At 51.9% G+C, this 15,834-nt stretch overlaps 1 protein-coding gene across 3 annotated transcripts in view; it reads right to left on the bottom strand.

The window, feature by feature from the left end:
• Positions 1-15,834, bottom strand: part of STEAP3 (STEAP3 metalloreductase) — a 41,905-nt gene that overhangs the window by 14,890 nt on the left and 11,181 nt on the right. For 2 of the 3 annotated variants that reach the window (XM_015109933.3, XM_077956855.1), the window contains exons 2-3: positions 4,715-5,214; positions 2,507-3,034 (exon numbers count right to left, since the gene is read on the bottom strand). In XM_015109933.3, coding sequence (XP_014965419.2) covers positions 2,507-3,034; positions 4,715-5,206 — 1,020 coding nt within the window. In that variant the 5' untranslated portion in view covers positions 5,207-5,214. Of the gene's footprint in view, positions 1-2,506; positions 3,035-4,714; positions 5,215-6,200; positions 6,287-15,834 lie in introns of all 3 variants that reach the window. The other variant, XM_077956854.1, reaches the window with a different exon arrangement.

A 15,834-nucleotide genomic window follows, 5' to 3' on the forward strand; every position in this document is an offset into this window, starting at 1 on the left:
ATCAGGGAGAGCCTTGGCAGGGCAGAGAATTTAGACCAAGGCAGTTGGAAGGTGGCAGGGGAGGGAGGGAGCAGTGGTGTGTCTTGCTGTGGGGGATAGTGGGCACCGTCACCGTCTTACCCACTGGTGCTGGAAATACCTGCCAGCTCAGGGGAGAGGGAGTGGTCGTGGTCTCTTCCACGCAGATCTGCCCATCCTGGGCAGCAACATTGTACTAGTCCCCAAGGAGCCCCGCAGAGCCTCCCGCCAAGGGGCTGGCGCTGTGTAGAAGTCAGTAAGAAAATATCATCAAAGAGCATCAAAAACATTAGCACTAGGAGAGAGCTTGATCTACCCATCAGGGCCCCGAGGACATAAGAGGGGCGGTAACTTGCTCAAGGTCAAGATCTTTGTTGCAGTCAGCGATGCTGGAGAGCGTGAGTCCAGGCTCTAGCCTTCAGGCCTCCACACTGCCCCACAGCAGCTGAGGCAAGCAGCCAGATGCTCTGTGTCTTTCTTACTCCTTTCTGTGGCCCCAGGGCCTGGCAGCGTAGGTGCTCAGTGAATGAGTGAGTGCATGACCTAGTTCTGAAATCATTTACTCAATTGTTACTTTGGTTTCCCTGTAGAAAGCAGCGTGGGTATAAGCATGGATCTGGAAAATAGCTGGATCTGAATCCCAGCTCTGCTACTTACTGGCTGTGTGACTTTGGCCAGTTACTTAACCCCTCTGTGCCTCGGATTTCTCATCTATGAAATAAGGATAGAATAGCAGTTGGCCTACAGGGATGAGATGGGGTTAAATGAATTCACAGTGGTGTATGAGGCTCTTAGAATGGTTCCTGGAACACAGCGAGCTCTTGTTAAGGGTTCATGACTGATTTCTTCCCTTCCTCTCATTTCCATCAAGCATCTTGCTTTTCTGCCTGAAGTCTGGGGTTCTTCCTTTGTCTTAGGAAAGTCTGAGCCCACAGATGCAATGATGCCAGTATCTGTGGGTGGCAAAGGATGAGGGCAGTCGAGTAGCTGCTGGCAGAGAAGCAGCAACCCTGAGAGTGAGTAGGGGCTGAGGTCTGTGGTTCTCAGGAGGTGCCCAGCCCTGCTTCCCAGTCCTGCCAATCCCCCATCCTCAGAGGGGAGGGCCCAGCCTCAACAAGGTCCCTGCATCCTGAGCAGGAGCAGGAGCTGCAGGGGCTGCCAGGCTGGAATGAGGGGTGGATGAGAAGTGTCTCACCAGCACTGGGCCAAACCCTGTTGGGTGACTGGCGTCCTGGAGTGGGCAGGACCTAATTACCAACCAGACCCAGGGCTGGGCACTGGAGGTGGAATTCATTTGGAGAAAATAAAGAAAGACAGTGTTGCTTGAAGATGTGAGCTTGGGACTAAGAATCAAGCCCCGTGAGCTTGTGGACCAGGAGGGAGCATCAGGGGCCTGCTTCTGTGGGCACAGGTGCCAGCTGATGCCTGGGTGGTCCCCACCTGGTGTGGCCTGAAGGCCCTCCACTTCCCAGGAATCCTGCTGGCAACCAAGTGCCATATGGATTTTCTAAATGAATGATTAATGCCACCCCCAGTAAAAAACAAAGAACAACAACAACAAGCCTAAATCTGGAACGCTGACTCCTGCAGCCTCCCCCATCTCCGCTGACAGCAACTCTCTCTCTCAGGTGCTCAGACCCAAACCCCAGAGTCATCCTTGACCACCCCACAAGACCCCGGGCCCATTCCAGCAGCAATTCCGTGCACTCCAGCTTCACATGTGCCTTCGGGATCTCCTTGCTCCTCCACTGCTCCCACTGCCTCCAGCCTCCACTGCCTCAAATCTGGGCATATGCACGGCCTCCTCGCTGGCCCCAGCAGCTAGCTGCTTCTGACCTCCTACAGTCTGTTCTCAGCCAAAACCCAGAGAGAACCACTTAAAATGTCAGGCAGATCAACGCCTAAATTCAAACCTTCACCAGCTCCCTATTTCACTCAGAGCCTAAGTCTGAAGCCCTTCCTCTCAGGCCTCGCCTGCCACCCGCTCCTTGTTCAGCCACATGGGCCTCCTGGCTGCTCCTCCAACATACCAGGCACACTTCTGCCCAAGGCCTATGCCCCGTGGCCTGCAACACCACCCCAGCGGCCCACCAGACCCTCTCCTCTCCTTCCAGCTCTGCTCACATAGCACTCACTCTGCAAGGCCTCCCGGACCATCTTCAAAACTGCACCCCCACCACCCACCCCTGCTTTCGTTTGCGCCTTAGCACTCCTGATCCTTTCAACGCCCACTATAATTCACTGCTGTATTTTGTTGAAGTCTGCCCCAGCTGGGATGTACCCATGGGGGCAGGAATTCTCATCTGCTTTGTTCACTGATACTCAAAATCTTGGGCAGGAGGATGTGGGTGCTGCCCCATGAGAACAGAATCTGCAGTTGGCACCTGGTAAGGCTGCACCTGTGGGTATCGGCTGCACCTGGTTGGTGGAGGGCACTGGACAAGCATGTGCTGAGTTGCCAGAGGGAGGAAGGGCGTGGGATGGGTACCTGCTTGACTGCCAGGTTGACCAGGTCGTAGCGGTGGGCGCGGCGCAGCGGCAAGCAGAAGCTGTAGAGGGCGTGCAGGGCGGCGCAGAAGAAGCTGAGTAGCCCGATCTGCTTGCGGTGCTGCAGCCAGTGGTCCAGCCAGTCGGGGAAGCGCTGGTACTTGGTGCCGCGCCGCAGCTGCAGGGCAGCCGCCAGCACGCCAGGCAAGTACACCAGCGACAGCAGCACATAGGCCACGCACGGCAGTGTGGTGTTGACCACGGACACGGGCAGCTTGAAGAACTTGTTCTGGCTCTCCTGCATGTAGGGCTGCAGCACGTCCCGGACGAAGTTGTAGGCATAGAAGCAGACGAAGAGCCCCAGGGCCAGCAGGGTGGGCACCTTCCAGGCCGGGAGGAGGCGCAGGGGCATGGCCTCCACTTCCCGGGCTGATGCCAGGGATCCCATGTCCACGGGCATGAAGCCCATGGCGAGCGCCATCTCCGAGACAGCACGCTTGGCTTCCGGCTGGTCACTGCAGATGGGCACCTGTGGGAGGAAAAGCGGGGCAATCAGATGGGGTCACAGGCCACAGGAGTGGGCAGGAAACTGAGGGCCAGAGGGGCAGGGACTTGTCCAAGTGAGCTGCCAGTCAATGGTACAGGTGGGAGCTAATGGGACTCTAGCTCCCAGGCCAGGGGTATTTTCTCTGGCGCCAAGGCCTCCCAGCCTCTGGCCCAGCTGCCCAGCCAGGCCAACTACTCAAGGAGAGAAGCTGCGAACAGTAAGCGCCTTGCCCAGCTCATGGACATAGCAGTCACAAGCAAAATGCTCATCCAGGCTGTCCCCATGGGCCCCTGACACGGCTGTCGCCAAGGCTGTGGCCTGCCCTGGGAGCCGCTCAGCAAAAGAGTTTTGCATATGGTGCAGGATGGGCAGCGGTGGCTGCAGCTCCATCCCTCAGTTCAGAATCGCCCCCCTTGATGATGTCTCTCGGCTCAGTAGGGCCCTCAGTCAGCACATAAGGTCTTCCACGAGCCAGCTCCAGCCTGCCCTCTCTGCCTTGAAGCCCACTGCTCTGACCCACGAGGTCCCCCTGCAGGCACATTGGAGTCCTCAGATCCCAAAGCACCCCGTGGGCCTTGTTGACACTGCATTGGTCAGTCTAGTCTCAAAACACAGACTGAACACCTACTCTGTGCTGAGCTTTACATATATGATCTCTCTGCCTTGCCATGAGCCCACAGGTAGGTACTATTGTCTTCATTTTTCAGATGAGAAAACTGAGGTCTAGGAGCATTGTTTCTTATCTCTGTGCCTTTTCAGAGTGTTCCCTCAGACTGGAATGCACTCCTGCTCCCTGAGCCTGACAGCATGAGGTGGGCCCAGGTCAAAGCCCTCCTCCAAGTCTTCTCCAGTCAGCCTGCTTGCTCTGTTCCCTCCACGCCCTGCACCCAACACTCCCCACTGTTCCTCCTGGTCCATACCTGGGAGTCCCGTGACATAGGCTGCATTTAAGGTGCTGTAGTCAGGTATAGCTGGGCACCTTGAAACTGTCCTACAGAGCCTGGCACCTGGGCTGGACTCACTGGTGGAAGTTCTCACACACACGGAGTCTGGCATTCTTTCACCAAGAAAATGCATTAAAAACCAAGGTGGCATTAAAAACCACCTTGTCTTGGTAAGAACTCCTCGTGGCAAGAAATGTATGCAGCTCTAGCTGTTCTGTGGAGCCATTATCTAGCCCCAGAAAATCCTGCTGTTGACTTTTCTGAGAAATCAGTTCTTGGAAACCCTTAGAATAAATAAGAAAAGGTCTGAGACATGCCTGCCTTCCTCAGGGCCTGGTACATAAGTGTGTTACTTTCCTCCTTATAAGTCCAATTCTAAAAGCCAAGTCTCTCTCCTTCTTGGCTCCAAATAGCAAAAAGTCATCAAACTTTTCCTCCTTGCCCTCTAGGAAACTCAGTTACCATAGCAGAAAGAACATGGGTTTCAGATCCATAGGAACTGGGTTCAAATCCCAACTTACCAGCTATAGGATTTTGAGTAAGATCATTAATATCTTTGACCCTCAATTTCCTGTTCTGTAAAATGGAATTTTGCAGTGATGCAGGATTAGCTATGATAATATACCAAAAAAAAAGAGCCTGGCATGCTGGCAGCACTCAATGAAAATTAACCATTTATATTTATTGTTATGATGGATATTATTCCCCCAGCACCTACCTGCCTGTTACCATCCCTCGGGCCAGCCTGCAGGGTCCAGGCGGAGATGACATTGAAGGCCTTGACCACTGTGCAGGTGGGGAAGAGGGAGGCCAGGTACTCAGCATTGGACTCACGATGCTGAAGGTGCTCTTGCTCTGTAGGGTTGCTCACATCCACCAGGATCTTGCCAGCCAGCTGCTCACTGAGACTGCACAGTGAAGCGTAGTGCTCCCGGAACACAGCCACAAAGATGACCTCTGGGGAGCTCACTGCCTCCTCCTGGAAAGTCACTTGGGCCGCTGAGGGGAACAGCCCGGCTGTGCGTTTGGGGTTGCGGCTCCCCACCACCACTTTGAAGCCAGAGCCCACCAGGCGTGTGGCCAGGGAGCGGGCAAAGTCCCCGCTCCCCAGGATGCCCACTTTGGGGGCCTCATCGGGGACCTTGGCAAGGCTGCTATCGCTGTCCACCAGGTGGAGGCTGATCAGTGGCTTGTCCATCTCTCCTGACATCTTGGTGGCTGCAAGAGAAGTCAGGAACCTGGTCAGTGGAGGGCTCCTGGACTGCCCCTTCTGCCACCTCCCTCCTCTTATACGTCGTAACTACACGGCAGTCAGACATTCATCCAGCAAGTGTTCACCGAGTGCTACCACACGTCAGCACCAGGGGAACAAGGTGAGCACAACACAGCCCCTTCCCTGGGGAGAACACAGACTCAGGAAGAGCAGGGAGGACTTCTGCCCTCCACCCTTTGTCCCTCCTGCTGAATTATTTCCTCAGGGAAAAGCTGGCAGAGTGAGAGTGCTGGGAAAGGGGACTCTGGAATTTCCATGACCAACGTGATGCAGTGCCATACTTCTTTTCAAAAGGATGATGCAATGGACAGTGTCACTAGCCAGGAGTGACCATCTAACCCCAACCTCACCATCGCTGGGTGTTTGATGACCAGGAAGGGTGAGCATGTCCCTATACCTGTCTACATGTTGCATCTTGGAGCGGTTCTTCTTATGCTCTCCCTGACGGATAGTGAACAGCTTGAGGGCAGGACCTCATCTCATCTGACCTTGGATCTCACTGTGTATCATAGTCTGGCACAGAGGCAGTGCTCAGTGTTTGCTGAATGAATGAATGAATGAATGAACACCAAACCCTGATCTCTGAGGGCAGGACTGGAGAGACATGTGAATGGGCCCCTAAGATAGGGTGGGTGCCCTGCGATCTTCTTTGCTGAGCCCAAGATACGAGTGGATGTGGAGGAAACCCTGGACTCAGGCCAGCAGTCTACAGTAAACTTGGATGGGAAAAATTATTATATATTAATTGTCACCAACTTCTAACTAAAATTTGCTGTTTCCTTTAAGTATGAAGGTAGGCAACATAATTTTTCATTAACACTGGCCAAGATTATATCATAAATTTACCTGTAAATAGTTTATCCTAATACTATTTAAATTAAGCACAAATTTAAAACTATGCTAGCCAGGTGCAGTGACTCACACCTGTTACCTTAGCACTTTAGGAGGTCAAGGCAGGAAAACGGCTTGAGGTCAGGAGTTCAAGGCCAGCCTGGGCCACATAGGGAGGTCCCATCTCTAAAATAATAATAATAAAAAAAAAATTAGCCAGGCACAGCGGCATATGCCTGTAGTCCCAGCTACTCAGGACACTGAGGCAGGAGGATCGCTTAGCCCAGGAGTTGAAGACTGAAGTGATGACACCACTGAACTCCAGCTTGGGTGACAGAGCAAGGCTGTCTCAAAATAATAATAATAATAATAATACTAAAATAAAGTAAAAATAAAATTATGGTAGACATTAGATCTGCCACTAGAGCTTGTTATTTAATGTGCTAATAAAGAAGCATGCGTAATGCTACTGTAGTCTTTTTTAAAAAATATTTTCACCGTGTTTCCATGTAACATGTTTCCTTTGTAACCCTAGGCTATTTTATTTGGCGCATGTAAGAACATTATTCTGAGCAGAAGTCCACAAGCTTCACTAGCCCACAGTTCCACAGGGCTTAAGAACCCCTGCCTCAAGGCAGCAGAGCAGTCGGGGTGACTTTCGACACCCTGCATAGGTGTCGGCCTCTTCCCACTTTTCCACAACACTCTCCTGGAACCTCTGGACACCTGACCAGGTGAGGAGTGGGTCCAGGGACTGACACAAAGATGGGGCAGGGGGACCAGGAGGCTGGGCCCGGCTCTGCTATGAAACAGCTGTGTGTCTTCAGACAAGTCTGTGGGCCTCCCTGGGCCCCAGCTTCCATCTTTGTCAATGGAGATCACAATCTCTGCTCTCAGATGACAAACAATGCAATCTTAAGAGGTTTTCGAAACTGTGGTTGTTCCTTTTACAAGGCAGCAGCAGCAGCTCCTGTTAACGGAATGCCTACCATACACCCATCACTGCTGTCAGGCCTTTCCTCGGGTGATGGGCCTCTGGTCCTCACAAGAACCCCAGCAGGTAGATTCAGTTATCATTCCCACTTTACAGAGGAGGCAACTGAGGCTCAGGGAGGCTCAGGAACTTGTGTCAGGCAGCACAAATAATTGAGGGGAGGTAGAGCAGGAGGCAGGTCTGTCTGCCTCGGCAGTCAGAGCTTCACTCCATCTTACTGCCCAGACAGAGAACAGCGAGCTTTCCAGAGATGTCCCAGATGGCTGCAGAGCTGGGACCACACTGGCTGGGACGAGAGGCCAGCTGGAAGGAGGTGCATTCTCAGTGTCAAGAGTCAGGGGACGTGTGTTCCCGTCCTGCCTCTGCCAGCGTGGGAAACTCCCTTAGCCTCTTGCGCATCTTTAACATGGTTTTCAAACACGGCCCTGCCTGTCACAGGATAGCAGGGATTGGCTGATGTGAGACACTGAGGGGTTGCTTTTGTGGGGATCGTGCTTCCCGAGTCCACAGATGGGGACACACCCGCACAGACATGCAGGCACCCGCCAAGACCCCCACCCCACACACGCTGGGCGCAGCCACCCTGAGAATAGGAGACGACGTTTTCTGCCTGGTTCTGGGAGCGTTTCCTGGGTGGTAAGCTACATTTTGTAGGTGACAACGGGCCTCCTGACCCATCCTATAGTGAGTCCACGGCAGGCGGGTCTGCACCAGGCCCACAAGGCTGCTCGGTCCAGGAGCCGGGCTCTAGAGCCAGACCGCCTGGATTCTGGTCCTGACTCTGCCGCATTTGAACTGTGTGACCATGGGCCTGTCTGTGCCTCAGTTTTCTCAGCTATAAAAGGGAGACCATCGCAGCACTTCCCTTATGGTCAGGTTATAGGAGTAAATAAGTCAATTGTGCAAAGCATTTAGAACAGTGCTGGGCACATAATAAGCACCCAGCAAATGGCATTCAGTAATCACTAAGCAAACACTGGCTGCCAACAGAAACGAAGCTCCATGCCAGCAGCAGGGCCCAGGCGGAGGGAGGGTAGAAGACCCTGCCGGCACCCCTTCGACCCCAGGGAAGGAGGATGAAGAGCTGGGTGACAGTTATGTCAGCCCAAGGGCCTTGCAGATGGCCTCAGGGCTCACAGGCCAGCATCTGCGATTTGAGCCAAGGTGAATTCAAATCCCTCTTCTCCTGCAATCGGGAGGGCCAAGGCTCCCCTTGTGGTCAGTCAAGGCTGGGACAGATACACCCAGGCCTGTCCCCAACCACAGGGAGACACAAGTCCCAGGGAGTTTTGCCCTGATGGGGAGGAAGAGTAGCCACCCTGAAGCCTCCGGACCATCTTTCCAACATTTGCTAACGATTTGGTTGATCCTAAGTAGGACCCCTCCGGACAGAAGCCTCTCCTCTATGTCTGCCCTCTCTGTCCCCCCTCCCTCCCCTCTCCTGAGTGACTTTGTGCTGAACACTCCTAAGCATATGAAGATGAGTGAGAAGCGGTCCCCACCCCGAGGACTTACAAGCTAGTGTGTGCTGGGGGAAGAGGGGCTTGAATAAGACCCGCCGCCGATGACTGGACATCGGGCAGCTAGAGACAGAGCTCAGGCATGGCACAGGTATGGCCCGGGCTCTTGCCCAGGGGGCAGCTGAAGGAGAAGCCAGGGCGGCTTCACTCAGACGTGCATCTGAGGATCCCTGAAAAACCTCGAATGATTTACCTCAAAAGGAAACTGAACCAGCCCAAAGTGAAGCCAGGCGAGCAGATCCAGATTCTGAGTCCTGTCTTTGTTGAACGCCAAAGCTAATCACAGGTGGGAAGGGATTGCCGAGCCCCAGCAGTCTAGGGAGCTATGAAAAGTCCTAGACTTATGGTTCTAAGGGGCCCTGCTTTCCAGCTGTAGGATAAATGCAAACTAAACGTTAAGCACCTCCAAAGCTTCTCTTGCCACCAAAATGCAGTCTGCAACAGGAAAACGCCTGCTTGTAATGCCGCCTTGTGTTGCTCCCTAGGCGGCCTCTTCCTTGACCTTTTTGATGCAGGAGCAGAGCCGCTCGGCTGGGAGGAGTCAGGCAGGTGGTTAAAGGCCTGGGGGGAAATCATGGCCTCAGACGTCATTCAGTAGCTTGGTGCCTTTGGGCAAGTTACATAGCTTCTCTGTGCCTTAGTTCCCTCACCTTTAAAACGGAACGCTAATTATACCTCTCTAAAGGCTGTTTGAAGATGAAATGAGTTAATGTGTGTAAAAGCTCAGAACTCTTTTCTGACTGGTTGTATGTGCACTTGTGTTTCCTAATCTTGTGTGTGTGTGTGTGCACGTGTCCTACTCTTGTGTGCATGTGTGCTGTGTGTACTCTTCTCTAACTTCTTCATGGACGGTGGCCACGTTCAATTCTTCTGCCCCCTCCTGATGCTCAGCACGAGCCCTCCTGCTGAAGGCTGGCAGGGGTTGGGGGCAGGACAGGTGGTACATGTCCTGGAAGTCTCAGAGGCCTGTCCCTGCGGCCTGAGGTGAGGGTGTGACTAATCCTGTCTGGGCCCTGGTTCCCTGGGGGTTCTATTTATAGAACTGGAGAGGGAGCAGACGGGATCAGATTGCAGCTCTGTGGGCCGAGGCCTGTCTCCTGCACGCAGACCTGCCCACCTCTCCTCCCAAGCTGTGGACAGAACTGCATGGAGGCTCGGGTGTCCCGGTCCCCTCTGGGTCTCTGCCCAGGCTTGTCTGTCCCCTCCCTCTTTCCGGCAGAACTACAGCCTGTATTTATGGCTGGGAGCCACGCCTGGCCCATGGACCTGCCTGCCAGCTGCTGTCTGCTGTTGTGCAGGTCACTAATGGTTAGCGGTATGACATCCACAGTCCCCTGGCCTCTTCTTCATGGACACTGATCACCTTTCGGACATGGTTGACCGGGGCAGGCTGTGGCCACGGAGAGTTTGCTGTGAGGTCGGTGTGGATGGAGGGGCTGGGGCCACCGGCAATCAGAGGCTGGCTGTGGTACCCCGCAGCTAAATGGAGGAGGGGCAGCCTGCAGGCCAAGAACGGGGTGTCTCCCACACCTCCCATGTGGGGACTGACTGAGCAAGGAGAGAGAAAATAACCCAGTTCTTGTCCTCAAGCAGCCCACAGTTATCTTCAATTTTTTTTTTTTTTAATTGTTATTTATTTATTGAGACGGAGTCTCGCTCTGTCACCAGGCTGGAGTGCAGTGGCGCGATCTCGACTCACTGCAACCTCTGCCTCCCAGGTTCAAGCAATTCTCCTGTCTCAGACTTCTGAGTAGCTGGGACTACAGGCACATGCTACCACGTCCGGCTACTTAATTTTCAATTAAAGAAAATTTTTTTTATCTGGTCAGTAAAATTACATTTGGGGGCACATATTCCTATTACTGCTCTATTTCTTTATAAGTAAAAAACAAATGTAGGTGCAAGGGAGGCTCTGTATGTCCTCCCTGCTCTCAGGGAATGAGCCTTAACAAGCCCCGAGGAAGTCCACACACACCCTGGAGACCTTTGCCCCCTGGGAGGGCCAGGCAGTGGACTAAAGTGTTCAAGGTCTCCTGACAAGGGCACTGACTTCCGACAGCGGGGACTGGGAGGATTCCTGCAGGAGGTGGGCCTGAGCTGAGCCTTGACGAATTGAGAGTGAGCCCAAGAAAAGCACTTCAGAAAGAGGGGCCTGCATTGAGCAAAGGGGGCCCACGATGGCCCAGAGTGCAGGCACATATCAGCAGTGCATGTCCCTGGGTGAACGAGTATGTGCCCACAACCAGCACCGGGGCTCAGCAAGTCACAGGTGAAAACGTCAGTTCTTGCACACAGCCTGGCCAACATGGTGATACCCCATCTCTACTAAAAGTACAAAAATTACCCGGGTGTGGTGACGCGTGCCTGTAATCCTAGCTACTCCGGAGGCTGAAGCAGGAGAATCGCTTGAACCTGTAAGGCGGAGGTTGCAGTGAGCCGAGATCGCGCCACTGCACTCCAGGCTGGCCGACAGGGTGAGACTCTATCTCAAACAAAAACCAACCAAACAAACAAAAACAAACAAATTCTTGCACAGAACTCTTTTCTAGACTGAAAACGTGTAGCGAGGGAAAGAGGAAGGAACTGGGTCTGGGGTCTACCCTGAGTATCTTCTCACTGGGAGGTACTGGACATGTCAGTCCTTTCTCTAACCTTTTTTTTCATATATAAAATGAAAATACTGATTTTCCCTCAAGGGCATGAAGTAGCCAAGGCCCATATACACCTGGGGCATTGCTCTGTGGCTGGGCTGTTTCTGGGAGTCCTTCCCCTGTGGTCTTTCTTTTCACGTGCTCCTTGTCCACCCCCTGCCCCCACTTCCCTGAGCTTTGGGAGGGCAGGATCGCTGTGTTTTGTTCCACACGCACCCAGAACCCCGCACCATGCCCGGCACACTGTAGAGGTTCTGTGCATCTCTCTGCCTGACTGCATACACCACTGGAGCCTATGTAGCCTCTGGGGACAGAAATCCTTCCGAAATGCAGTACAAAATCAGATCCTCATCCAGCACCCCAGGGATCACCCCAACCTGCCTGGGGTTCATCTTCAGTTTTCACAGAGCGTTTGTATAAGCTCTGCCTCTTCTCTCATCCTCAGGCCTTTATGGGCGCTGTCTGTCTGCCTGCTCGCCTCTTAAAGGCCCCCAGGTCCTGCTAATTCGCTGCTGAGGAAATCGAAAGAGTACAACATCGAGAAAGTGAAAAGCCAACTTGGAATGGAGAAAAGTTTGGCAAATCATATATCTGATAAGGGGACCTATTTCTAAATATCTGAAGAACTCTTACACCTCGGTATTAAAAAGACAAACAACCAAAAAAAAAAAAAAAAACAAAAAACACAAACAACCTACATAAAGTGGGCAAAAGACTGGAAAAGACACTTCTCCAAAAAAGATATACAAATGCCCATGAAAAGATGTTCAGCGTCATTAGCCCTCAGGGAAATGCAAATGAAAACCACAATGAGATACCACTTCACGCCCACTAGGATGGCTACAATGATAGATTTTTTTAAAACACAGGGAGGATGTGGAGAAATCAGAACCCTCCTACACTGCTGCTGGGATTGTGAAATGGTGCAGCCGCCGTGGAGAACAGCCTGGGAGTTGTTCAAAACATTAAACAGAGTTTCTATATGACCCAGCAACTCTACTACTCTATATATCCAAGAGAAGGAAAAACGTATATCCACACAAAAACATTTTCACCCATTATTCATAATACGCAAAAAGTGGAAACAATTCAAACGTCCATCAGCTGAGGAAGGGTTAAACAAAATGTGGCCTATCCATCCAGTGGAATAATATTCAGCCATAAAGAGAAACTAAGTACCCGTCCATGTTCCAACAGGGATGAACCTTGAAAGCATTACTCTAAGTGAAAGAAGCCAGTTACAAAAGGCCAGACATTACATAATTTCATTTATATAAATGTCTAGAATAAGCAAATCAATAGAGACAGAAAGTAGATGAGTGGTTGCCAGAATGGGGGATTTGGAGAAAATGGGGAGTGACTGCTCACAGGTACACAGTTTCTTTCTGGGGTGATGGAAATATTCCACAGTTGATTATAGTGACGATTACACAACTCTGAATACACTAAAAACCATAGAATCGTATACTTTGAATGGGCGAGTTGCATGGTAATGTGAGGTATAGCTCAATAAAGTTATTTAAAAAGTTGTTACTTAAAAAAGGAAACTGAGATACGGCAGACTGCTACTAGTGTGTGTAAACCAAGAGTAAACATGTTTTGAATGAGAGCTTAAGCACGCTCCATGAGCCTAAATCATTGGATGGATTTTTAATACCAATGTTGGTAGCTGCTGTGGTTTGGAGGTTTGTCCCCCCAAAACCTCATGTTGAAATCTGATCTCCAATACTGGAGGTGCACCTAGTAAAAGGTGTTTGGGTCATGGGGGTGGATTCCCTCCCTGGCTTTGGGGCGGGCAGAGGGGCAAGTAAGTTTCCTGTTAATTCTCACTGTATTAGTTTCCTCGAAAGCAGCTTGTTAAAAAGAGCCTGACAGCCCCCTCCCCTCTCTCTCTCTTGCTTCCTCTGTCCCCAGGTGATCTCTGCACACATGGTACAGATGAGGAAATGGGGCTCAGGAAGGTGAAGTGACTTGCCCAGGCCACCAGCTAGCAAGTGGTCAGGTGGGATACGAATCCACCCCTCTGCTGGGCCCTTGCTGGCTGACCTTGCAGTTTACTAAGGTGACTGATCCGGAATAAATCCAGAGCATTCAAATGTTTGCCTTTCTTTGGCCTCCACCATGAGTGGAAGCAGCCTGAGGTCCTCCCCAGATGCAGATGCCTCATCTTGAACTTTCCAGCCATCAGAGTCATGGACTAAAAAAACCTTTTCTCTTTACAAATTCCCCAGCCTCAGGTATTCCTTCATAGCAACACAAAGACCACACTAACACAGTGACTCTGCAACCTTCTGAAGTTATTTCCTGTTTGTTTTCCACATAATTGAGGTTTCTAAGCCCCATGACCTCTGGACAAGTGAGGCTTATATAATCAGTACCATTACCTGTTGTTGTTGTAAAAATGGTGCCTTGGGCTAAACTGTCCTCTTGGCCTTTGCTCACACAGCTACTTCTCTGCCATCCATGCAAGCAGAGAGCCATTCCAGGGCCCAGGGGATGATGTGTGTGTGCCAAGTGCCCAGGTCTGAGGTCTACCCCACCAGCTCCTGGGTCAGTGAAGAGGGCAGATGTGTTCCAGGGGGTGTGGGGGAGGCGCCATCTGCTACTCACCCACATGGCTGAGGGTTTATAGCAGGATGTGCAGGTGGAAACATGCACACAGCTGCAAATCTTCTAAGTCCCTCTTCCTCCTAAAGTCATCTCTTCCCTAAGCAGGATCATTTCAGCCCCTGGGACTCTAAATAGCACAGCTGAAGCCACAATTTGTCACTGAGAGCTTCCCTAGGCAGGCCAGGCCACTCCCCACAATGCAGTCAATGGGACATAGGTCCCACCATGCAGCCAACAGGACATGGGCTCAGGAAAGCGTTAGAACACTCTGGGATTTATTCCAAATCAGTCACCTTAGTAAACTGCAAGGTCAACCAGCAAGGGCCCAGCAGAGGGATGGATTTTCATAACCCACCCGACCACTTGCTAGCTGGTGGCCCGGCCAAGTCATTTCACCTTCCTGAGCCCCATTTCCTCATCTGCACTGTGGGGTGATGTTCCTCACTTTAATGAGGTGTAGGAAGGATTATATAAGACAAATAAAGTGCTATGCTTTGGGCCTTTTAATTTGCTCATTTTTTATTTTATTCCTATCTAGGATAATTTGTAAATCTTCTTGTCTGGGTAAAGCAGAAATAGATGCACCCAAATCAATACACGGTGTTCTCTGCCTAATGGAAAAATTTACTTTAAAATTTTCTAAAAATGTGCTCTAAGATAGTGGCCTGGAGGGACATACCCACTTCTCCCCAAGACAATTGGAGGAAAAGACCTGCTGCTATTTGGGACTCGGGAGTGGGAAGAAGATGGGGGAAGAGCAGAGCAGGAGATCTGGGGTGGAAGGAAGAGTAGGAGGGCCTGCTGCTCAGGGCTACGGCCCTGGTGGTTGGGAACTGGGGCACTGGGCTCCTTGAGCCCTCTAGGGGATGCTGGTCCTAACATCTGGCTGCCTGCCAGGGACAGTCATGCCACTGGGGTCTCCAGGCCACTTACCCTTGCAACAATCAAGCCCACACCAACTGCTCCTCTGCCTCCATGGCCCTCCAGAGCAATCAGTCTCACTGGACAGTACTGTTTTCTCTCCTGTCTATCTTCTCCCCAACTCCAAGCTCCTCAAGGTGAGAACTAAGTAAAACTCACGTTTGCAAACCCCAGCACTTAGGACACATCAGGTCAAACTTGAGCTGCATCAGGGTCACCTGGAGGACTGATGAAAACATATTGCTGGGCTCCACATTCAGAATTGCTGGTGCTGCTGGTGTGGGGACCACACTTTGAAAAACACAGCGTAGGTGCTCAGGAAAGGGCTGTGGAAGGGGTGAATGAACTAACCACTCACTTGCATGCAAGAGCAACTCTGTTTTGACTTTTTTTTTCCTGGGTCTTTACAGTTGGCCCAGCTCCCAGACCACTTGGTCCAGAAAGTCCTCCCTGCTCATAGGGACTTCGCGTATTCATGCTCTCTCTGAGCTCCTCTAGGTCTTGAGAGTCACATGTATATGCTCTGTCCCTACACACCCCTTGGCTGCCCAGAGCTGGGTCTCTCAGGTGAGAAGAAGGTGATCAGTCATCGTGGCATTGTTAGCTGAGTCAATGAAACGAATCCCATGGGACCACTCCCTGGCTACATGTGGGTCATTAGGCCCACTGCAGGCTGCAGAGGGAAGCAGTTCTAGGGGACCATAAAGATCTTGGGGATCCGGGAGTCCCCTAACATCTTGACTGGGAGGATATTCCCAAAGGACAGAGTCTCCTGGCTGACCAAGAATCCAGATGGCCTGCTTGCCAACCAGGAGTCTCTCACTACCGTGCTTTGACAGCCCAGCCTGGGAGAACTGCTCACTGGGACAGTTCATTACTACCCACTGCCAGCGTATGGGAAGGAAGATGGTCAGTGCCGGATGGGAAGGGGAAGAGGAAAGCCCAACCGTCAGCAACAAGGCCAGGGGCTTGAAGCAGCAGAGGGGGTGGGGCATGCTCAAGCCCTAGGGTCCCTATGCAGCACAACTTTAGGAGGTG

This window comes from Macaca mulatta, chromosome 12, assembly GCF_049350105.2.
Source record: "Macaca mulatta isolate MMU2019108-1 chromosome 12, T2T-MMU8v2.0, whole genome shotgun sequence".
Classification (NCBI taxonomy): domain Eukaryota; kingdom Metazoa; phylum Chordata; class Mammalia; order Primates; family Cercopithecidae; genus Macaca; species Macaca mulatta.